The sequence below is a fragment of the Trachypithecus francoisi genome, unplaced genomic scaffold, assembly GCF_009764315.1.
Source record: "Trachypithecus francoisi isolate TF-2019V2 unplaced genomic scaffold, Tfra_2.0 Lachesis_group10, whole genome shotgun sequence".
Classification (NCBI taxonomy): Eukaryota; Metazoa; Chordata; class Mammalia; order Primates; family Cercopithecidae; genus Trachypithecus; species Trachypithecus francoisi.
Genome location: NW_022681455.1, coordinates 17898124 through 17923544, shown reverse-complemented (window position 1 = coordinate 17923544; position 25421 = coordinate 17898124). Strand labels below are relative to the sequence as shown.

At 39.4% G+C, this 25421-nt stretch overlaps 1 protein-coding gene across 6 annotated transcripts in view; it reads left to right on the top strand.

Moving 5' to 3' along the window:
* Positions 1-25421, top strand: part of NUP153 (nucleoporin 153) — a 114354-nt gene that overhangs the window by 42121 nt on the left and 46812 nt on the right. For 3 of the 6 annotated variants that reach the window (XM_033216324.1, XM_033216320.1, XM_033216319.1), the window contains 7 exons: positions 9793-10041; positions 10196-10335; positions 10533-10661; positions 17841-17957; positions 18050-18094; positions 18358-18411; positions 22020-22166. In XM_033216324.1, the coding sequence (XP_033072215.1) occupies positions 9876-10041; positions 10196-10335; positions 10533-10661; positions 17841-17957; positions 18050-18094; positions 18358-18411; positions 22020-22166 (798 nt within the window). In that variant the 5' untranslated portion in view covers positions 9793-9875. The remainder of the gene's footprint in view (positions 1-9792; positions 10042-10195; positions 10336-10532; positions 10662-17840; positions 17958-18049; positions 18095-18357; positions 18412-22019; positions 22167-25421) is intronic. The other 3 variants (XM_033216323.1, XM_033216322.1, XM_033216321.1) reach the window with 2 other exon arrangements.

The following is a 25421-nucleotide window of genomic DNA, read 5'->3' as shown; positions in this document are numbered from 1 at the left end:
ACAAATGTTACAAATGTGGTGGAAATTAGAGAACTAGAATTAGAAGTGGAGTATGAACTTGTGACTGAATTACTGCAGCATCTTACACTCAAACTTGAATGGATGAGGAGTTGCTTCTTTTTTTTTTTTTTTTTTTTTTTTTTTTGAGGCGGAGTCTCACTCTGTCGCCCGGACTGGAGTGCAGTGGCCAGATCTCAGCTCACTGCAAGCTCCGCCTCCCGGTTTACGCCATTCTCCTGCCTCAGCCTCCTGAGTAGCTGGGACTACAGGCGCCCGCCACCTCGCCCGGCTAGTTTTTGTATTTTTAGTAGAGACGGGGTTTCACCGTGTTAGCCAGGATGGTCTCGATCTCCTGACCTCGTGATCCACCCGTCTCGGCCTCCCAAAGTGCTGGGATTACAGGCTTGAGCCACCGCGCCCGGCCGGAGGAGTTGCTTCTTATGAGCAAAGAAAGTGCTTTTTTTTTTTTTTGAGACAGTCTTGCTCTGCTGCCCACTCTGGAGTGCAGTGGTGCAATCTCAGCCCACTGCAACTTCTGCCTCCTGGGATCAACAGTTCTCCTGCCTTGGCCTCCCGAGTAGCTGGGACTAAGGCATGTGCCACCACACCCAGCTAATTTTTTGTATTTTTAGTAGAAATGGGGTTTCACCGTGTTGGCAAGGATGATCTGTAGCTCCTGACCTTGTGATCCGTCCCTCTTGGCCTCCGGAAGTGCTGGGATTGTAGGTGTGAGCCACCACGCCTGGTGAAAGTGGTTTCTTGAGATGGAATCTACTCTTGGTAAAGATACTGTGCACATTTTTAAGATTACAGAATAATATAGAATATTACATAAACTTAGTTGATACAGCAGCAGCAAAATTTGAGAGGACTGACTCCCATTTTGAAAATTCTGCAGTTAGAATGCTATCAAAAACATTGCATGCCGCAGAGAAATCTTTTGTTAAAGGAATAGTCAATCGATGAGGCAAACTTCATTGTTGTCTTATTTTAAGAAATTGCCACCACCACCCCAGCCTTTAGTACTCATCACCCTGATCAGTCACTAGCCATCAACATTGAGGCAAAGACCTGTTACCACCACCTAAAAGATTATGACTTTCTAAAGGCTCAGCAGATTGTTATTTGTTAGCAATTATTTTTTTAAAGTAGGTACATTGTTTTTATTGTCATAATGCTATTGTACACTTAATAGGCTATAGTGTAGTGTAAACATAACTTTTGTATGCCCTGGGAAACAAAAAACGTTGTGACTCACTTTACATTCTCCTCCTCACCCTCCCAGGTAGCTGGGACTACAAGAGCGTGCTGCCATGCCTAGCTATGTTTTAAAATTTTTTAGTAGGGGTGAGGCCTCACTATGTTGCCCAGGCTGGTCTTGAACTCCTGGCCTTGAGTGATCCTCCTGCCTCAGCCTCCTAAAAGTGCTGGGATTATAGGCATGAGCCACCACACCTGGCCTGTGTTGGATTTCTTTTTCCTCTTTGGTGTCTGTATATACTAGATGTAGTTGATGTCTGCGAAGAGTTGGAAAATTATCCTGTCACTTTTCTCCTATAGGAGAAACTGATGCAGGGATGAGAGAATGGAATAAGTAAAAAGCATTTTCGTAGTATAATATACTACAGTAATATTGGAATACTTGATACCCCAGGAAACATTTCAGCCTATGTGTATGTAAATCCTGATTGCAGATAAATTGAAATATTTATTATGTGTAAATGCTGATTGGTTTAGATACCTCTGCCAGTGGATTTCTTTTTTTTTTTTTTTTTTTTGAGACGGAGTCTCGCTCTGTCGCCCAGGCTGGAGTGCAGTGGCCGGATCTCAGCTCACTGCAAGCTCCGCCTCCTGGGTTTACGCCATTCTCCTGCCTCAGCCTCCCAAGTAGCTGGGACTACAGGCGCCCGCCAACTCGCCCGGCTAGTTTTTTGTATATTTTAGTAGAGACGGGGTTTCGCCGTGTTAGCCAGGATGGTCTCGATCTCCTGACCTCGCGATCCACCCGTCTCGGCCTCCCAAAGTGCTGGGATTACAGGCTTGAGCCACCGCGCCCGGCCTGCCAGTGGATTTCTAAGCCCCAGACAGTATCTCTGGTGTTTTGTTTTGTTTTGTTTTATTTTGTTTAGTTAAGTTTAGTTTAGTTTAGTTTTGTTTTGTTTTGTTTTGAGACAGATTCTTGCTCTGTCACCCAGGCTGGAGTGCAGTGGCATGATCTCGGCTCACTACAACCTCTGCCTCCCGGGTTCATGCCGTTCTCCTGCCTCAGCCTCCCAAGTAGCTGGGACTACAGGCACCCGCCACCATGCCCGGCTAATTTTTTGTATTTTTAGTAGAGATGGCGTTTCACCGTGTTAGCCAGGATGGTCTCTATCTCCTGACCTCGTGATCTGCCTGCCTCAGCCTCCCAAAGTGCTAGCATTACAGGCGTGAGCCATCACACCCAGGCCAGTATCTCTGTTAACTTGAGTCCTCCTGATAATAAATTATTATATATAAAATAAATTTAGATATTCTATCAGATTTTTAAAATAGGATTTTTAATGAATAATTATTTTAAAAAATTATTGTCTTTTTAACTGCGATGGAATCGCGGTAAAATATATATAACATATAATTTATGTTACTTTGCAGTGCACTGTTCAGTGACTTTAAGTATATTCTCATTATTGCGCAACCATTACCACTTTTCATCTCAGAATTTTTCATCTTGCAAAACTGAAAGTCTATACCCGTTGAACAATACCCCCTCATTTCCTCTCTCCCCTCAGGCCCTGCCAGTCACAGTTCTACAGTACTCTCTCTGTTAAGTACCTCATGTTAATTAATCATACAGCATTTGTCTTTGTTATTGGCTTTATTTCACTTAGCATAATGCCTTCAAGGTTATTCATGTTGTAGCATGTATCACAATTTCCTTTTTAAGGCAGAATAATATATTGAATGTATATATCACATTTTGCTTATCCATTTGTCTGTTTATGGAGATTTGAGTTGCATCTACCTATTGGCTCTTGTGAATGATCATGAGCACACAAATCTCTTTGAGACCTTGCTTTCAGTTCCTTTGGGTATATATCCAGAGTGGAACTGCTAGATCATAAGGAAATTCTGTCCTTAATTTTTTGAGAAATTACTATTTCCGGAGTGGCTGCACTGTTTTATATTCCCACTGACAGTGTACAATTTCTTCACATCCTTACTAACATTTGTTTTCCCTTTTCTTGTTAATAGCTGTCCTGATGGGTATGAAATGTTATCTCACTGTGGTTTTAATTTGCATTTCTCTGATGGTTAGTGGTGTTGAATATCTTTTCATATACTTTTTGGCCATCTGTCTGTAATCTTAGAGAAATGCCTATTTCGGTTCTTTGCCCACTTTTTAATCAACTTCTTTTTTGGTGGGAGGGGGTTGTAGGAATTCTTTTTTATTTTTTGCTTGGATTTACCTTTTTTAAAAGTTTATTTTTAATTATTATAGATACATAATATTTGTACACATATATGGGGTACATGTAATATTTTGATATAAACATACAATGTGTACTGATCAAATCAGGGTAATTGGGATGTCCATTACCCCTAGAATTTATTATTTCTTTGTGTTAGCAACGTTCTAATTCCACTGTTTTAGCTATTTTGAAATAAGATGATGAATTGTTGTTATATTTGCTGTATTGTATGCTACCAAACACTAGATCTTACTCCTTCTAACTGTATTTTTGTGTCCTCTGTTTATCTCCCGTTCACCACCACCCTTTCTATCTTCTGGTAACCATCATTCTGTTCTCTGTCTCCATGAGTTCCCTACTGGTAATCGTCATTCCATTATCTGTCTCCATGGAACAGATCCCCCCCCCCGCCTTTTTTTTTTTAAGCTGTCACATTTGGGAACATGTGATAGTTGTCTTTTTGTGCCTGGCTTATTTCACTTAATGTGATGTTCTGCAGTTCCATCTATATTGTTGCAAATGGCAAGATTTAATTCTTTTTTTTTAAATGGCTGAATAATACTCCATTGTGTATATGTTGCACAGTTTCTTTGTCCATTCATTTGTGGATGGATACTTAGGTCAATTCCATATCTTGGCTATTGTGAATAGTGCTGCAATAAACATGTGAGTGGAGATTATCTCTTTGATATACTAGTTTCCTTTATCCTGGATATATACCCAGCAGTGGGATTGCTGGATCATACTGTGGTTCTACTTTTAGTTTTTGTGAGAAACCTCAATGATGTTCTCCATAATGGCTGTACTAATTGACATTCCCACCAACAACAGTGTACAAGGATTCTCCTTTCTCTACATCCTCACCAGCATCCATTATTGCGTTTTTGATAAAAGCCATTTTCACTGGGGGTTGGAGTTCTTTCTATGTTCTGGATATTAATCCCTTATCACATATATAATTTGTGGATATTTTCTCCCATTCTGTAGGTTGGCCTTTTACTCTGTTGATTACATCCTTTGATGCATAAAAGTTTTTACATTTGATGTAGTCCTATTTTTGCTTCTGTGGCCTGTGCTTTTAGTGTCATATTTAATAAATCATTGTCAAATCTCATGTCCTGAAAATCTGTTTTCTTCTAAAATTTTTTAGTTTTGGGTGTTATACTTTGGTCTTTAATCCATTTAGAGTTAATTTTTGTATATGGTTCAAGATAAGGGTTCATTCTTTTCCATGTGGATATCCAGTTTTTCAAACCATTTAATGAAGAGACCATCTTTTTCCCATTGAGTGGTCTTGAAATCCTTGTTGAAGATCGTTTGATCAAATATGGTAGTTTATTTCTGGGCCCTGTGTTCACTTGCATGGTCTATATTGTTTGTCTTTATTCTAGTATTACAGACCACAGGCTCTTTGGTTTCCCATGTAATGGAAATTAACACGGAGCCGAGCAGATTTCCCAGACAGGACTTTTATTTCAGGGCTTCTGCTTGAGCACAAGGGAAACAATGGAGGTGAGGCTCAAGGATCCTCTTCCTGGCTTCCCGGAAAAAGCCAGTAGGAATTTTTTTTATTAGGCAAAGCACAGGAATTGACATGGAGTAAGGTATGCAGGCTGGGCTGGGCAAAGCACCTACAGGGTGGGGTATGCAAGGCAGCATATCTGGTTGCGATGATTATCTCCAGTAGGGGTCTGGCTGGTGGCAACAATGCTGTAAATCAATTATTTCGCATTCCTTCCTGAAGTGGAGTTTGCAACCTTGGTTTGGTTTTGGATCTCCTAAGACCAATTCCTGGAATTCTTTAAAAGGTATGGTTACACATGATGAGAGCACCGAAGAATGGCTGTTTCCTTTGTGTGTGACTAAACCCTCAGGGTTAGCATGTATAATATCAGCGAGGTGATGTTATGGGTTTTGTGAGGAGGAGAAAAAAAAAATAAGTGAAGGAGAAACAACATCCCACCTCCTGTTTTCTCTCACCAGTGCCACATTGTTTTCATTACTGTACTTCTGTAATAAGTTTTCAAATCAGAAAGCATGAGACCTCCAACTTTGTTGTTTTTAAAGATTATTTTGGCATTTTGAGGTTCCTTGAGATTCCATATGAATTTTAGGATGGGTTTTCTATTTCTACAAAAAACGTCTTTGGGATTTAGATAGAGATTGTATTGAATCTGTAGATAGATTGCTTTGAATAGTATTGACATCCCAACAATATTTAATCTTGTAGTCCACGTACGTGGAATATTTTTCTGTTTATTTATGTTTTCTTCCTTTTAGTACTATTTTGTAGTTTCTGTGTGCACATCTTTTACCTTGGTTCATTCCTAAATATTTTATTCTTTTTGATGCTATTATAAATGAAATTGTTTTCTTAATTTACTTTTCAGATTGTTCATTATTAGTGCATAGAAAAAATTTTTTTGTGTGTTGATTTTTGTATCCTGGTACTTGGCTAAATTTGTTCTAACAGCTTTTGACTGAATCTTCACTGTTATTTACATGTAAGATTATATCAACTGCAAACATGATTTTTTACTTTTTCTTTTCCAATTTAGATGTGTTTTATTTCTCTTATTGCTGTGACTAGAATTTACAATACTATGTTGAATAGAAGTGGGGAAAGTGAGAAGCTTTGCCTTCTGGTCTTAGAGAAAAATCTTTCAGTCTTTTATCATTGAGTATGATGTTAGTGTGGTTTTGCATATATGGCTTTCATTATGTTGTAGTTTCCCTCTAGTCTTAGTTTGTTGAGTGTTTTTATCTGCAGCTTGCTTTTTTTTTTGTTACAGTACTTTGGAACTAAATAATCTAGAATTGTTTAATTGTTTAAGGATTTATGAGATAGTCTTGCTATATTGGTCAGGCTGGAGTGCAGTGGTGCCATCAGAGCTCACTGCAGCTTTGAACTTCTGGGCTCAAGTGATCCTCTCACCTCAGCCTCCTGAGTAGCTGGGACTGCAGGTGTGTGCAACCACACCCAGCTGACTTTTTAAATTTTTAGAAGAGATGAAGTCTCAGTTTGTTGCCCAGACTGGTCTCGAACTCCTGGGCTCAAGTGATCCTCCTGCCTTGGCCTCCTAAAGTGTTGGGACTATAGGTGTGAGCCACTGTGTCCAGCCAAGACAATTTTTTAGGAAGATAGCACACGGAACACTGCAGAATGGCAAATACAGTCTAGCAGCACATCACAAAATACTTACTGAGGAGAGCATTAATCAAGGAATGCAAGTAGTCATTCAGGATTTAATATAGTTTACCATGTTACTAGGTAAAATGATCTTATTTTTGCTTTTTAGTAAGTAGACATTTGCTAAAATTTAAAATTCACTCTTTGTTTCTATTTGGAGTTTAGAAACTGTTACTTCCTTAGCATGTCAGTTTTTCAAACCAAAGACCAGAATCTTTTTTTTTTTGAGACAGAGGGCTCTGTCAACCAGGCTGAAATGCAGTGGCACGATCTCAGCTCACTGCAACCTCTGCCTCCCAGATTCAAGCGATTCTCATGCTTCAGCCTCGCAGGTAGCTGGAATTACAGGCATGTGCCACCATGCCTGGGTAATTTTTGTATTTTTAGTAGAGATGGGATTTTGCCGTGTTGGCCAGTCTGGTCTTGAACTCCTGACCTCAAGTCGTCTGCGTGCCTCGGCCTCCCAAAGTACTGGGATTACAGGTGTGAGCCACTGTACCCAACCTAGAATCATATTTAATGGTGAAACATTAGAAGCAATCTCATTAAAGTTGGGAATAAGGTAGAAGTCCATCATCACCACTTCTAGATATTAAGAATGTAATTAGTTATGGGGATGTGGTAATATGTTAGAATAAGAAAACTGTAGCAATTGACACAAAGTTAATATTAAAAAATACCTGACCACTCTCTTGTTTAAGCAGTAGCCAATTAGAAAACATGAAAGAAGAAAGGATCCCATTTGCAGTATCAAACAATTGGGAGGTGGAGGTTGCAGTGAGCTGAGATTGCCACTGCACTATCGCCTGGGCGACGGAGTGAGACTGTCTCAAAAAAAAAAAAAAATCATATACTTTAACAAGAAGTGTGTGACACTCTAGAAGAAGAAATTCTCTTAAGTTCCACTGAGGGTCATAAAGCAGATCTGAACCAAAGGAAAGGTGGGTAGGAAAGCAGTGTTGGGAATGATATCAGTTCTTTTTAAAAACCTTGAATTCAGTGTGATCCCAGTCAAAATAATTTTAAGGGCTCTTTTAGGAACTTCGAATATATTCCAAATAGCTGCTTTAAAGTCTTGTTATGCTAAATATTTTAAGGTTTTTGTCTGCTACCTTTGGTTAAAGTTTCTAACACCTAAAAATAAAAAAAATAAAAAAAGTTTCTAACACCTACTCTCCCCTATCCCCCTACCCTGTGCATCGATCACAGTTTTCTTTTTTCTATACATGGAGTTTTGACTATGTTGGCATTTTGAATGATAATGTGTAGAGACTCTTGGTTCTATCATCTTCCTCTGAAGAGTGTTGGTTCTTGTTTTTAGCAGGCAGTTCAGTTAATGATAATTTTGAATTTTCGTAGTTGTTGTTTTGTGCTGTGTTAATGTATATTTGTGGGAAGTCCAGGGTGTTTCCTAAGCCTCCCAATGTGGTGGGCCTTAGCCTCCAAGCTCTGTCTCCCCTGTGGCTCTTTAGGAGAGATCTATAGTAGATCTTACTTTAGTTATATACTTACTCCTTATTTTTAAGGGGGAACCTTTTGGTATATCAGCTGAATGCCATTGTTAATGAGATCTCTAAATTCTGGCGGCCCTAAAACTTGAGAGTCTTCAGCATTGTTTTTTCCCCTAGCACGGTACACTGTCTAGTATCTCTGTTTTCTCAACTCCATAGCAGCTGCTGCGTAAGGCTTAGGTGGTCTTGCTATGAGTATGTACAGCCTGTCCGCTCACTGGACACTCCCATGTGGATTTCTGGGAGACCCTCTCTGCACAGTTCCCTACTCTCCAGTGCCCTGAATTCGGATTTCTTCCTGCTCTGTGTTACTTGACTTTAGGTGTCTGATCAAGGTCTGAAAATGTTCTTAGACAGAGAGCTGGGTAATCGTAGGGCTCACCTTGTGAGTTTTTGTGCTGTTTTCCACTATCTGAAAGCAGTAGCCTCATATTTTTTCTCCAGTCTTATAGTTGTTTACAGTAGAAGGGCTGATCTGGTCCAGTTATTCCATCCTAACTGGAGGCCTCTTTTTGGGGAACTCTAGAAACAATTCTAAAGTTTTTGAAAATGTTCCTGAAAACAAATAAATTCTGAAAAAGAATTTATTTTAATAATTTCATATTTTAATAAAGGGAAGGTGGGGTGCAGTAACTTCAACAGGCATTAAATTTATTCTAAAGCATAATATTTAAAACATTTGGTACTCGTACGAAAGTATAAAGATACATCATTAGAGGAAGGGAGGAATAAAGACTCTTGGAAGTTAGTATGGTTTAGTATGTGGTAACAGTGGCTTCTCAATCGTTGAGGAAAGGATAGCTTATTTAAGAGATTACCTTAGGTTATAAACAGGCTAACCATTTGGAAAACAGTGAAGCTGAATCCTTTCTTTACTCCTGCATCATAACTAATTTCAGATGGGAGTCAAGATTAGACATACTGAAATAAAAGCGACAGTATCAAAATATGGGTAAAACTTATTTTTTATGGTCTCAGAATGATAGGACAATAAATAAGGCACAGGTTATTTTCTGTATTACAAAATACACCATCAAAAAAGTGAATGGGTTTAATCAACTGGCAAAAAATAGTTGTATTTCAACTGTTGTATCATATCACATCACCCTTACTGGTTTAAAAAAATTAGCTCTCATTTAAATTAATTTTAGTTGAAACTTTGTTTTGGCTAGGAGTATGTTATATTGGGCTTATTATGGGAGGCCTCTGATTTGAATTGAAGCTATTATATACTATAATGTGTTTTCTTATTTATTTATTTATTTTTTGAGACGGAGTTTCGCTCTGTCGCCCAGGCTGGAGTGCAGTGGCCGGATCTCAGCTCACTGCAAGCTCCGCCTCCTGGGTTTACGCCATTCTCGTGCCTCAGCCTCCCGAGTAGCTGGGACTACAGGCGCCCGCCACCTCGCCCGGCTAGTTTTTTGTATTTTTTAGTAGAGACGAGGTTTCACCGTGTTAGCCAGGATGGTCTCAATCTCCTGACCTCGTGATCCGCCCGTCTCGGCCTCCCAAAGTGCTGGGATTACAGGCTTGAGCCACCGCACCCGGCCCTATAATGTGTTTTCTTAAAGTAAAAACCATTTGTGGTAGTATGTTGCTCTAAGTTGTATATTCATAATATTAATACTTTTCTTTTAAGAACCATCAACAACTAGTACTGCTTCAAATTATCCAGATGTGTTAACAAGGCCTTCTCTTCATCGGAGCCATCTGAATTTCTCCATGTTGGAATCCCCTGCATTACACTGTCAGCCATCTACATCCTCGGCATTCCCAATTGGCAGTTCGGGATTTTCCCTTGTAAAGGAAATTAAAGATTCTACCTCTCAGCATGATGATGATAACATCTCAACTACCAGTGGTTTTTCTTCAAGAGCTTCTGATAAAGGTATTCTTGACATGTGGTAGTACATAATTTGGGTAGTAAAATTAAATTTTATGGGATTTTTTTTTTTCCCTGACTTGGATATAATTTTTGTATTTACAGAAATGTAGGATCTTGTATTGGTGTTATCACTATGGATTATGTAATTTTGTTTCAGATATAACTGTTTCAAAGAACACTTCATTGCCACCTCTGTGGTCCCCAGAAGCTGAACGTTCTCACTCACTCTCGCAGCACACTGCCACCAGCTCAAAAAAACCAGCATTCAACTTGTCTGCCTTTGGAACACTTTCCCCTGTGAGTACTAACTGGGTTGGATTTAATCACATTAGTCTTGAGTGTTTATTGCATATATATATATATTTTTTTTTTTTTTGAGACAAGAATCTTTCTCTGTTGCCCAGGCTTGAGTGCAGCAGCACCATCTTAGCTCCCTGCAACCTCCACCTCATGGGTTCATATGGCTTATAATTTATCATTGTGTTTCTGTGCAGTCACTTGGGAATTCTTCAGTCCTTAAAACCAGTCAGCTTGGAGACTCTCCTTTTTATCCTGGAAAAACAACATACGGTGGGGCAGCGGCTGCTGTAAGACAGTCTAAACTACGAAATACACCTTATCAGGTAGGTTCCAATAGAAGGGTTGATGACCTTTTTTTTTTTTCACTTTAACTGGATAATAAATTACTTCGTGCTGAAAAAAATAGTTTTGATTTATTTATTTTATTTTTTATTTTTTATTTTTTGAGACTGAGTCTTGCTCTGTTGCCCAGGCTAGAGTGCAGTGGCGTGATCTTGGCTCACTGCAAGCTCTACCTCCCGGGCCCACGCCATTCTCCTGCCTCAGCCTCCCGAGTAGCTGGGACCACAGGCGCCCGCCACCTCGCCTGGCTAATTTTTTGTATTTTTAGTAGAGACGGGGTTTCACCGTGTTAGCCAGTATGGTCTCGATCTCCTGACCTTGTGATCTGCCCACCTCAGCCTCCCAAAGTGCTGGGATTACAGGCGTGAGCCACCGCGCCCGGCCGATTTATTTTTTATTTTCTTTAATTTATTTATTTTTAAGATAGTCTTGGCTCTGTCGCCCAGGCTGGAGTATGGTGGCACGATCTCGGCCCATACTGCAACCTCTGCCTCTTGGTTTCAACCGATGCTCCTGCCTCAGCCTCCCAAGTAGCTGGGAGTACAGCCACACGCCACCACGCCCAGCTAATTTTTGTATTTTTAGTAGAGACAGGTTTCACTGTGTTGGCCAGGATGATCTTGATCTCTTGACCTTGTGATCCCCCCTTCCTCGGCCTTTCAAAGTGTTAGGATTACAGGCGTGAACCACTGTGCCTGGCCAGTAGTTTTGATTTAATATTATTCTTTGGGAAAATAACAGCTATAGGTTATATTTTTTTCATTTAGCATATGTAGACATTATTTAGACCTATGTGAATGTTTTATGTATTAGATATGTGTGTGTATCTCAAGAAATGTGATTCTTTTTTTTAAATGAGTTATAAATTACACATATTAAAATTTACCATTGTTTTATAGTATTTGAGTTTTAACAAAACACATTATTATGTATATAACCACTTCTGCAATCAAATATTGATCAGACATTTTCATCACCCCAGAACATTACCTTATGTATCTCTTGAGTCAATCCTTCCTCCTCCTACCACCCTCTGGCAACCGCTGATCTGTCTTCTTTCTCTGTAATTTTGGCTTTTCCAGAATGTCATATACATTTAGTCATATGTAGCCTTTTGAGTCTGGCTTATTCTACTAAGCATAATGCATTTGAGATTCATCTGTTTTTGCATCTTTTAATAGTTCCTTTTTATTGCTGAGTAGTATGGTTAATACAGTTGGTTTATTATTCACTAGTGAAAAGACACTGAGTTGTTTCCAGTTTCTGACAATTATGAATGAAGCTGCTGTGAATGTTTTTTGTGAGCATTCATTTTCATCTCTCGGGTAAATACAAATACCTAGGAGTTGAATTGATGGGTCATACGGTAAGTATTCAGTAAACTTTATAATAAACTGCCAAACCGTTTTCCAGAGTGGCTGGTACCAGGTTTGGTTCTGACTAGTAACGTAAGAGTTGCTGTGCATCCTTGTCAGCACTTGGTGGTATCAGGTTTTTTTGTTTGTTTTTGCTATTCTAGCAGGCATGTAGTGGTAACCCCAACTTGTGATTTTAATTTGTACTTCCCTAGTGACTAATGATGTTGAATGTCTTTTTAGGTGTTTATTTGGTGCTTATTTGCTATCAGCCCATCTTTTGGTGAAATATCTTCTTTGATGAAGTCTCTCTGCTCAAATCTTCCACCCGTTTTAAAATTGGGTTATTTTCTTATTAATAAATTTTGAGAGAGTTCATTTTTCAGGGTACAAATACTTTGTTATATGTTTTTTTTGTTTGTTTGAGACGGAGTCTTGCTCTGTCACCCGGGCTGGAGTGCAGTGGCCAGATCTCAGCTCACTGCAAGCTCCGCCTCCCGGGTTTACGCCATTCTCCTGCCTCAGCCTCCCGAGTAGCTGGGACTACAGGCGGCCGCCACCTCTCCCGGCTAGTTTTTTATATTTTTAGTAGAGACGGGGTTTCACCGCGTTAGCCAGGATGACCTCGTGATCCGCCCGGCTCGGCCTCCCAAAGTGCTGGGATTACAGGCTTGAGCCACCGCGCCCGGCCTGTTACATGTTTTGCAAATATTTTCTCCCATTCTGTGGTGTATCTTAACAGTGTCTTTTGAAGAACAGATTTTTTTTTTTTTTTTTTCCTGAGCCAGAGTCTTGTGCTGTTGCCCACGATTGAGTGCAGTGGTGCACTCTCTGCCTCCTGGATTCAAGCAATTCTCTGCCTCAGCCTCCTGAGTAGCTGAGATAACAGGTGCCTGCCACCATACCCGACTGATTTTTGCATTTTTAGTAGAGATAGAGTGTCTCACCATCTTAGCCAGGCTGGTCTCAAACTCCTGACCTTGTGATCCACCCGCCTCGGCCTCCCAAAGTGCTGGGATTACAGGCATGAGCCACCACGCCCGGCCAGAAGTTTTACTTTTGTTGACATCTTTTGTGTGTGTGTGTGTGTGTGTGTGTGTGTGTGTGCGTGTGTGTATTGTTAATGATTTCATGCTTTTGGTGTCATATGAGACATTTTACTTAATCCCATGTCACAAAGATTTTCTCGTATGTTTTCTTCTACAAGTTTTACAGTTTTAGGTTTTAATGTATGCCTATGATTTATTTTGAATAACTTTTTGTGTGTGGTATAGGGTATTGGTCAAGGTTCATTTTATTTTCTAAATTAAAAAGTTTTTTTAAAAAATTACAGATGGGAGTCTTATTATGTTGCTTAGGCTTATCTTGAACTCCTGGGCTCAAGCAGTCCTCCTGCTGCAGCCTCCCAAAGTGCTGAGATTACAGGTTTGCCTGGCCAAGGTTTTGTTTTTTTTTGTTTTTTTTTTTTTTAATTTTTATTTTTTTTTATTTTTTATTATACTTTAAGTTCTAGTGTACATGTGCATAACGTTTATATCATGTATAACTCCCCAATGCAATCCCTCCCTCCTCCCCCCTCCCCATGATAGGCCCCAGTGTGTGATGTTCCCCTTCCCGAGTCCAAGTGATCTCATTGTTCAGTTCCCACCTATGAGTGAGAACATGCGGTGTTTGGTTTTCTGTTCTTGTGATAGTTTGCTAAGAATGATGGTTTCCAGCTGCATCCATGTCCCTACAAAGGACGCAAACTCATCCTTTTTGATGGCTGCATAGTATTCCATGGTGTATATGTGCCACATTTTCTTAATCCAGTCTGTCACAGATGGACATTTGGGTTGTATCTCTGGGACACATTTAAAGCAGTGTGTAGAGGGAAATTTATAGCACTAAATGCCCACAAGAGAAAGCAGGAAAGATCTAAAATTGACACTTTAACATCACAATTAAAAGAACTAGAGAGGCAAGAGCAAACACATTCAAAAGCTAGCAGAAGGCAAGAAATAACTAAGATCAGAGCAGAACTGAAGGAGATAGAGTCACAAAAAACCCTCCAAAAAATCAATGAATCCAGGAGTTGGTTTTTTGAAAAGATCAACAAAATTGACAGACCGCTAGCAAGACTAATAAAGAAGAAAAGAGAGAGGAATCAAATAGACGCAATAAAAAATGATAAAGGGGATATCACCACCGACCCCACAGAAATACAAACAACCATCAGAGAATACTATAAATGCCTCTACGCAAATCGACTAGAAAATCTAGAAGAAATGGATAATTTCCTGGACAATTACACGCTCCCAAGACTGAACCAGGAAGAAGTTGAATCCCTGAATAGACCAATAACAGGCTCTGAAATTGAGGCAACAATTAATAGCCTACCCACGAAAAAAAGTCCAGGACCAGATGGATTCACAGCTGAATTCTACCAGAGGTACAAGGAGGAGCTGGTACCATTCCTTCTGAAACTATTCCAATCAATAGAAAAAGAGGGAATCCTCCCTAACTCATTTTATGAGGCCAACATCATCCTGATACCAAAGCCTGGCAGAGACACAACAAAAAAAGAGAATTTTAGACCAATATCCCTGATGAACATCGATGCAAAAATTCTCAATAAAATACTGGCAAACCGGATTCAGCAGCACATCAAAAAGCTTATCCACCATGATCAAGTGTTTTTTTTTTTTAAACATATGGGTGTGCAATTGTTCTAGTGTTATTTGTTAAAAAGACTGTTCATTGAATAGCTTTTGCACCATCATTGTTTTGTGTTTTTGTTTTGAGACAGGGCCTTGCTCTGTCACACAGGCTGGAGTGCAGTGGCACGATCATGGCTCACTGCAACCAGAACCTTCTGGGCTCAAGTGATCTTCCCACTTTAGCCTACTGAGAGCTGGGACCACAGGCGTGCACCACCATTCCCAGCTAAATTTTTTTTTTTTTTTTGGTAGCGATGGTCTCACTAAGTTGCCTAGGCTGATAGTGTACTCCTGGGCTCAAGCGATCCTCCTGTGTTGGCCTCCCAAAGTGTTCGGATTACAAGCATGAACCACCATGCCCGGCCTGCACCTTTGTTGAAATCCGGTTCACATGGCTTTATTTCTGGACTTTCGACCCCCACCGCCACCACCCATTGATCTGTGTGTCTTTCCTTTTGCCAACACTACACTGTCTTGATTGCTGTAGGCTTCCAGTAGGTCTTAAAATTAGGTGATATGAGTAGTCCAACTTTGTTCTTTTTTCAAGCTTATTTTGGCTTTTTTAGGTTCTTTGCTTTTCTATAAAAATCTAAAACTGGCTTGTTTCTACAGTCAGCTAGGATTTTGATTGGAATTGGTTTTTTTTATTTTTGAGATGGAATCTTGCTCTGTCACCCAGGCTGAAGTGCTGTGGCATGATGTTGGTTCACTGCAACCTCCACCTCCCGGGTTCAAGCAGTTTTCCTGCCTCAGTCTCCCGAGTAGCTGGGACTACAGGCACACACCACCATGCCCTGCTAATTTTTGTATTTTTAGTAGAGATGGGGTTTTACCATGTTGGCCAGGCTGGTCTCGAACTCCGGACCTCAGGTGATCTGCCCACCTTGGCCTCCCAAAAGTGCTGGTATTACAGGTATGAGCCAGCATGCCCAACCATGATTGAGATTGCATTTTGAGTCTAAAGACCAATTTGGTGAGAATAGGCATCTTAACAAAAATAGTGTCTTCCAAACCATGAACATGGTGTATCTTCCCATTTAGGTGGCTTATAAATTTTTTTCATCAGTGTTTTGTAGTGTTCAGCATTCAGATCTTGAACATATTTTGTTAGACTTTTGTTATTTGGTATTAGTCAAGAATATGTAGCCTAAATAGTATTATCTTTTCAATGAATTGAGTTCATAGTTTAAAATAGGTTCCAGCAAAGAAGCTTCAGGCTCAGATAGCTTCCCTGGTGAATCCTACCAAACATTTTAGAAAGAAATAATACCAATTCTACACAAACTCTTATGTATAGTAGGAGAGTAGGGAACACTTCCCCCAGTACCTTTTATAAGGCCCACATTATTACCCCAAGACCAAAATCAGACAAAGACATTGGAAGACAGCAACAGACTATTATTTCTCATGGATTATAGACACACACCTTCTCAACAAAAATATTTGTAAATGGAATCCAACAAATTTAAAAAGGAAACTGCATCATGATCAAGTGGGGTTTTTCCTGGGAAGCCAAGGTTGACTCAGCATTTGAAAATTAATGGGATTGGGACGGGTGTGGTGGCCCAAGCCTGTGTTTCCAGCACTTTGAGAGGCCTTACATCACCTGAGGTCAGGAGTTCGAGACCAGCCTGGCCAACATGGTAAAACCCCATCTCTACTAAAAATACAAAAATTAGCCGGATGCAGTGGCGCATGCCTGTAATCCCAGATACTCAGGAGGCTGAGGCAGGAGAATTGTTTGAACCTGGGAGTCGGAGGTTGCAGTGAGCCGAGATTACGCCACTGCACTATAGCCTGAGCAACAGAGTAAGGCTCCCATCTCAAAAAAAAAAAAAAAATTAATGGGATTTACCATGTAAACAATCTAAAGAGTACTATATGAACATCTCTATAGATATATAAAATATTTTTTAAAAAATCCAACATTTAGTCATGATACAAATTTTCAACAAACCTAGGAATAGATGAGATCCTTCTACCTGATAAAGTGCATCCACAAAAAAATCATCTGGCATCATACTTAATGGTGTGAGGAAGCGAGCAAGGATGCCTGCTATCACTGCTACTGTTTAACATCATACCACAGGTGCTAGCCAGTGCAGTAGGCACAAAAATCAAGACATGCAGATTGGAAAGGGTATTATTCCTATACACAGATAACTTGCTTATCTACATAGAAAATCCAAAGAAACTACAAAAAAAGCTACCACAACTAATAAGTGAGTTTAACAGGGTCACAGGATACACTGCGTGAGCCACTGTGCCCAGCCTGTTATATTAACTTCTGAGAAACAAGTCGTTAGTATTAAAATTTTAGGTTTTCGTTGCAGTAGAATCTACCATCTCTTTGTTTAGCCATCTTGGAATTTACTCTAATTGAATGTTATTTAATGCTTAGGATAACTGATATCTTAATTCAGTTTTTATTAATTTAATGTTCTTTGATTTAAATATTATGGAAAAATGGATCTAAGTTAATACTAGAACTTTTTATCAATTGCCCCATTTACCCCATGTGACATAACTGGTAGACTTTTTTTTTTTTTTTTTTTTTTGAGATAGAGTCTCACTCTGTTATCCAGGCTAGAGTGCAGTGTCGCAATCTCAGCCCACTGCAACCTCCACTTCTGGATTTAAGCGACTCTTCTGCCTCAGCCTTCTGAGTAGCTGGGAGTACAGGTGCCCACCAGCATGCCCAGCTAATTTTTGTATTTTTAGTAGAGATGGAGTTTCACCATGTTGACCTGGCTGGTCTTGAACTAATGACCTCAGATGATCTACCCGCCTCAGCCTCCCAAAGTGCTGGGATTAGAGACATGAGCCACCGCGCCTGGCCCAGACTTTTCTTTAGAATGGTGCATGCTGTCTTACCATTCTTTTGTTGTTGTAAAGGTAATTTCTCAATCAGAGAATTGGATTTCCAATAAAGGCATGAAGAAAAAAAATTGAACTTTTAATGACCCCACCCAGAGATAAATTGCTGTTAACGCATTAAATCTTGTTTTACTTTGGACATCCATTCTATCTTGTAAATATTTTCATTGTGTGAAATATGTGCCTTAGATTTTGTGTTGCAATAAATAATATAGGGTTTACTTTACAGGCACCAGTTAGAAGACAAATGAAAGCTAAGCAACTCAGTGCACAATCTTATGGTGTGACCAGTTCAACAGCTCGGCGAATATTGCAGTCTTTAGAGAAGATGTCAAGCCCTTTAGCGGTAAATTTTTAAAATCACAATTAATACAGGAGTGTAACAAAACCTGGTATTATTGAAAAATCTTAATTTTGTTATTTTTTCAACATTAACAGGATGCAAAAAGAATTCCATCCATTGTTTCTTCTCCTCTGAATTCTGTAAGTTGAAATTTAAACCTTTTAAAAAGATATTGTTCATACAAAAATTAGCTGGGTGTGGTGGTGCATGCCTGTAGTCCCAGCTACTTGGGAGGCTGAGGTAGGAGAATCGCTTGAACCTGAGAGGCAGGGGTTGCAGTGAGTTGAGATTGTGCCACTGCACTCCAGCCTGGGCAACAGAGTGAGACTCCGTCTCAAAAAGAAAAAAAAAATGTTATTTTTCATAACTCCCCATCTATTCTAATAGTATTTTTATTTTTCAGCCTCTTGATAGGAGTGGGATAGATATCACAGATTTTCAGGCCAAAAGAGAAAAGGTAAGACTTGTTTAGCATTTAGTTATTTAAACTCTCTGCAATTTTGTTGTGTTTAAAGTTCACAAGTATACAAATTGGATTTAGTTTAGACATTACTGAACATGTTTGAAAAGTAATTTTTTTTTTTTTGAGGCTTAGTCTCGCTCTGTCACCCAGACTGGTGTGCAGTGGCGCCATCTTGGCTCACTGCAACCTGTGGCTCCCAGGTTCAAGCGATTCTTGTGCCCCAGCCTCCCTAGTAGTTGAGATTGCAGGCATGTGCCATCTTGCCCTGCTAATTTTTGTATTTTTAGTAGAGGCAGGGTTTCACCATTTTAGCCAGGCTGGTCTCAAACTCCTGAGCTCAGGTGATCTGCCTGCTTTGGCCTCCCAAAGTGCTGGGACTAAGGTGTGAGCCACTGTGCCTGACCCTGAAAAATAATATTCTTTTACTTGGACATTTTACTCTATTCTGCAGGTGTCAGGACTTTATTGTATATGTAGTAGACACTCATCCAATTTTTTTTTTTGGACTATTCAGCATTTCCATCTTCAGGATCTTGACAGACTTTATGGCTTACTCTTACCTTTTGATAAATAAAAATAGTGATCGGCCAGGCACAGTGGCTTACACCTGTAATCCTAGCACTTTGGGAGGCCCAGGCCAGTGGATCACATGAGGTCAGGAGTTCAAAACCAGCCTGGACAACATGGTGAAACCCTGTCTCTACTAAAAATGTGAAAAAAAAATTAGCCAGGTGTGGTGGCGTCCACCTACAGTCTCAGCTACTCTGGAGGCTGAGGCAGGAGAATCACCTGAACCCGGGAGGAGGAGGGTGCAGCAAGCCGAGGTTGCGGCACTGCACTCCAGCCTGGGAGACAAAGTGAGACTCTATCTCAAAAAAAAAAAAAAAAGAAAAAATAGTTCAGTAAACTAAAGTCCTCATTGCACATCATCATCTTGTATACTTTCCTCATTAACCAAATTTTTGTGAAATTTATTGTGTGTAGTAGAATTTCAGTTAGGCACATCTCTCATCAGCCAAACAAAATACTGTTCTGAGATAGTGGAACTAATAAAGTTGATCATTATATCTTGCTGCCCTTTTAATGTATCCTATTTGCTTAAAATTAACTTCGGAGGTTACTGTGCGAAAAAATAGAATGTTTGATAGTTTGGGTTAAAGAGGTATCTCTTGTTAGTTTATTTATAGCTGGTTAAGCATCCTTCAGGGAAAGCAGACTGTTGGATTTTTCTTTTTCTTTTTTTTTGAGACAGTCTCTCGCTCTGTCACCCAGGCTGGAGTGTGCAGTGGTGCAGTCTCAGCTCACTGCAACCTCCGTCTCCCGGGCTTAAGCAATTCTTCTGCCTCAACCTCCTGGGTAGCTGGGACCATAGGCTCCTGTCACCATGCCTGGGTAATTTTTTGTATTTTTAGTGGAGATGGGATTTCACCATATTAGTCAGGATAGTCTCGATCTCTTGACCTTGTGATCCCCCTGCCTCAGCCTCCCAAAGTGCAGGGATTACAGACATGAGCCACTGTGCCTGGCCTGGATTTTTCTTTTGAAAGCATTTCTTATAATACCAAGTTCCTCAAAAGTAATTATTTAAATTGTAATTTTATGAATTAATTGTAATGACTAAGATACTGATAAATTATCTGTAATGAAATTCTGATGCAAAGAAAGCTAATATTGAACTTTTTATTGGAAGAGTGTTGCTTCTCAATTTTTGGAATTACCTAAACATTTGTAATTAGGCAAGAAGGAATCTATTACTAGCTTCTATGATGGGATTAATTTAAGCTACTAGCTTTTCTCAATCCCTTATTTGTGTCAGGTTATTTTATAATAAGAGGTGAAATTTTAAAATTATGTCATAATGTAAGTTCTTACAGTAACAGTTTTACTAATGGTTGAGTGTAGTATCCATAAAAGTTTATTAATGGGTGCTAAGAAATAAAAAGCCAGAATACAGTATCATAACTCATGTTTCACAGATGTTATCAGAACAGTCTGCAAAATAGCCTCTCTTATTGAGTTGTATGTAAGGTCACATTTGCGAAGAGGTTTTAGGGAAGTGTTAGTAACTATGCAGAGGCTTTGCCCTGGAAACCAACGTTGTTCACAGCTGCTGCTGAGTGAAAGGACCCTATTCATAGGATTACAGTCTTTGGACAGAGTTAGAAACTTCTGGCTTTATAGTGGTTTTATACCAACAAGCTTTTTACTATGTTTCAGTTTAGCAAAGGACTATTGTTAACAAAACACTTGGTGTACTTATATAATAAATTGAGTTCATTTTACAGTTTGGAAGTCTTAACAGTGACTTACCATTTAGACTTACATTGTAAGATTTTTGGTTTGGTTTGGTATTTAAATAACAATGGGGGAAATAACATGAAGAGGGATTTGGTCACATTTTTGGTAATTAAAATATTTTCATAGCTAGTTTTTTTGTTTGTTTTGGGAGACTGACTCTGGCTCTGTCTCCCAGGCTGGAGTGTGGTGGCACAATCTTGGCTCACTGAAACCTCTGCCTCCTGGGTTCAAACCATTCTTCTGCCTCAGCCTCCTAAGTAGTTGGGATTACAGGCACTTGCCACCATGCCTGGCTGATTTTTACATTTTTAGTAGAGACGGTTTCACCATGTTGGCCAGGCTGGTCTCGTACCCCTGACCTCAAATGATCCACCTGCCTCGGCCTCCCACATTGCTGGGATTACAGGCGTGAGCCACCACGCCTGGCCCATAGCTAGTTTTAAAATATCTTATTTGCAGCTCAGAAAATATGGTCAGTAATTCAGGGAAAATGTGACAAAAGTACATTTTAGTTCATGCATTTAAAATTCACTCTGGGCCAGGCACAGTGGGTCATGCCTGTAATCCCAGCACTTAAAGAGGCTGAGGCAGAAGGATTGCTTGAGCCCAGAAGTTTGAGGCCAGTCTGGGCAACACAGCAAGACCTAATCTCCATTTAAAAAAAAAAAAAAACAACAAAAAGCCAGGCGAGGTGTCTCATGTCTGTAATCTCAGCACTTTGGAAGGTTGAGGCAGGCAGATTGCTTAAGCCGAGGAGTGTGAGACCAGCCTGGGCAACATGGCGAGACCCTGTCTCTACAAAAAATACCAAAAAAATTAGTCAGGTATGGTGGTGCATGCCTATCTACACAGGAGGCTGTGGTGGAAGGATCACCCAGGTCTTGACTACAGTGAGCTGTGGTCTGGGTGACAGAGCAGGAGTCTGTCTTTTTTAAAAAAAAAATTTTTTTTTAAATTAATTAACTCTGTAAAAGCTAAGATTTGTAATGCTGTTTTGAATATAGTTCCATTTTGTATGCATACATGTGTGTAAAAAGTCATTAAGTCTGGAATGAAATACAGTGTATCCATGAAACCAGTTTTAGAATTATATGTGTGTATATTTATGTACATATATGTATATAAATAGATACATACCTTGGATTCCATTATTATCAGTTTTTCCTCTTACTTGTTTGTGTCTACTGTATATTTCTCTAGGAAATACTCTTGGTCTTTAGATCACATTAGCTATTGTCAAAATTTAGTTATGAATCATTGATTTATACGAAAATAAATGTCTTTGATTTCTGTTTACCTGTAAGGTGGATTCTCAGTATCCTCCTGTTCAGAGACTTATGACCCCAAAGCCAGTTTCCATAGCAACAAATCGAAGTGTTTATTTTAAACCATCACTGACTCCATCTGGTGAATTCAGAAAGACTAATCAAAGAATAGATAAAAAGTGCAGTGTGAGTATATGTATATTTCTACCAGTCTTTGAATATTGATTAGAATGAGTAAGATTAAATAATGTAAAATATAACTACCATTGCATTCTAGCAACTGTATAACGCATTAAGGTTGTGAATTAGTGATGATTATGAATTGGTATGCTTTTAAAATAGCTGTCACCTTGATCAAATCTTTTTTTTTTTTTTTTTTAAGATGGAGTTTCACTCTTTCGCCCAGGGTGGAGTGCAATGGCATGCATGGTCTCAGCTCACTGCAGCCTCTGCCTCCTGGGTTCAAGTGATTCTCCTGCCTCAGCCTCCCGAGTAGCTGGGACTACAGGCGTGTGCCACCTCACTCAGCTAATTTTTGTATTTTTAGTAGAGACAGGGTTTCACCACGTTGGCCAGGCTGGTCTCAAACTCCTGACCTCAAGTGACCCACCTGCCTAGGCCTCCCAAAGTGCTGGGATTACAGTTGTGAGCCACTGCGCCTAGCCGCTACCTTGATCAGATCTTAAGTTAGTGTTGACTAGTAAACTCTAGCATATACTCATTGTTTAGGTTTAATAATTTTGCCGGATTTGCTTTATCTGTTTCTTGCGTGTGGCGGTGTTGAACTATCTGAAAGTAAATTTCAGACATTATCTTTTGAACCCTAAGTACTTTGATATGCATCTCCTAAGTACTTTGTCCTGTATTATCCCATCTAAGAAAATTAATTCTAATTCCTTAAAATTATCTAATATCCAGTTCATATTGAAATGTTTTTCATAATTGCTTTTTTTTTTTTTTTTTTTTTGAGACGGATTCTCACTCTGTCGCCCAAGCTGGAGTGCAGTGGCCGGATCTCAGCTCACTGCAAGCTCCGCCTCCCGGGTTCACGCCATTCTCCTGCCTCAGCCTCCCGAGTAGCTGGGACTACAGGCGCCTGCCACCTCGCCCGGCTAGTTTTTTGTACTTTTTAGTAGAGACGGGGTTTCACCGTGTTAGCCAGGATGGTCTCGATCTCCTGACCTTGTGATCTGCCCGCCTCGGCCTCCCAAAGTGCTGGGATTACAGGCTTGAGCCACTGCGCCCGGCCACATAATTGCTTTTTTGAACCAGGACTCAGCAAGTTTCAGATACTGCTTTTGGTTTTGTTTTTCCAGACCTCAGACCCTCACCCTGGCCACATTGGATTCTGTTTCTTGAGATAATTCACATATCATGCAAAGTTTAAATCATACATATTTAAAGTTTTCAATTCAATGGTTTTAGCATGTTTTGAAAACACTTTATAAATGAAGTGGTGTCTGTGAGTTGTTCAACTGTTCAGCCATCATAATGGTAAATTTTAGAATGTTTGTATTACCATCTCTCCCACCCTTCGAAAATCTCATACCCATACCCGTTAGTAGCCACTTAGCATAACGTTTTCAAGGTTCATTCGCGTTTTAGTATGTATCAGTACTTCATTTTTTCCCTTTTTATGGCTGAATAATATTTCATTGTAAGAATATACTAGATGTTGTAGATATTTCATTATATGGATATACTAGATTTTGTTTTATCCATTAATCAGTTGAGGGACATTGGGGTTGTTTTTACTTTTTGGCTATAATGAATAATGCTCCTATCGACATTTATGTGTGTGGTTTTTTTTTTTGTTTGTTTTTTTGTTTTGTGGACATGTTTTTCTTTCTCTTGGATTTATACCTAGAAATAGAATTGCTGGATCATAGGTTTTTGAAGAGACCAGGCCAGTTTTCTTATAAAATGTCCCATAATCTGGGTTTGTCTGTTTTTTTGTGTCATTTAACTTGTGTTTTTGTTTACTTAACACCTTACTGTTTATGCCTTTACTTACATTTAATCTCATTTCTAACAACTCAATTTATTGAAAACCTTGAAACTTAGAAAGATTAGTACAGTGATTGCCCATGTATTTCTTTATGTTGATTCACCAGTCATTAACATTTTGTCATATTTGCTTTATCTCCCTCCATACTTTTAAGTTAACATTAAATTTTTGAAAAATATTTTGAACATAGGGTGGTCACAGTGGCTCATGCCTGTAATCCCAGTGCTTTGAGAGGCTCAGGCAGAAGGATCAGTTGAGGCCAGGAGTTCAAGACTAGCCCAGGCACCATAGCGAGACCTTGTCTCTAGAGGAAATTAAAAAATTAGCCAGATGTGGTGGTGCGTGTCTGTAATCCTAGCAAGGCAGGAGGCTGAGGTAGGAGAATCACGTGACAGCCCAGGAGTTCGAGGCTGAAGTGAACTATGATTGCACCACTGTACTCCAGCTTGGGTGACAGAGTAAGACCCTGACTCTCTCTCGCGTGCGCGCTCTTTCTCTCTCTCTCTCTCTCTTTCTCTATATATATATATACACATACACATATATATATTTGGCTATAATGAATAATGCTCCTATGAACATTTATGTGTGTTTTGTTTTTGTTTTTTTGTTTTGTGGACATGTTTTTATTTCCCCTGGATTTATACTTAGAAATGGAATTGTTGGATCATAGGATATATAGCCAGTATATATACACACACACACACACACACATATACACATATTTCATATATATATATTTTTTAGCATATTGGACTTTTACAGATTTACAAGAAAAATTTCGTGAACTTCACATTTTACTACATTTGCTGTATGTTTTTCTCTGTGTTCTTATAAACGAGTTCCCTTACGTAATGCATAACAGTGGTCAAACCCAGAAATTTAACATTTGCAGAACACTGTAGTCTACAGATTCTATTTACATGTTGTCAGTTGGCCCCAAAGAAAAAATTGTAACATCGTGTCTTGCATTTAATCCTCATGTCTCTTCATCTCCTTTAGTCTAGAACAGTTCCTTTTGTTTTTTGTTTTTGTTGTTTTGTGTTTCACAACTGATAATTTTGAAGTATAGAAGCCAGTTATTTTGTAGAATGTTCTGTAGTTTTATGATTGATGTTTCCTCATGATTAGATTTCAGTTACGTACTTTTGGCTGTGAAAACCATTGAGGGAGTGTGCTGAGCTGTTCTCACTGTTCAGAAGGCACAGGCTACCAGTTTGTCCCATTCCTGGCAGTGTGGTTATTACATAAAGTGGTGTCTGTGAGGATTCTCGACTATAAAATTACTACTTTACCTTTCATAATGAATAAGTATCTTGTGGGAAGGAAACTTCCCAATTATCTTCTTTTCAGCCACTAATGTTAGCATTATTGATGATTCTTGCCTGTATCTTTTTGAGCACTTAATTGGTTTTTGATATTATAAGATAATT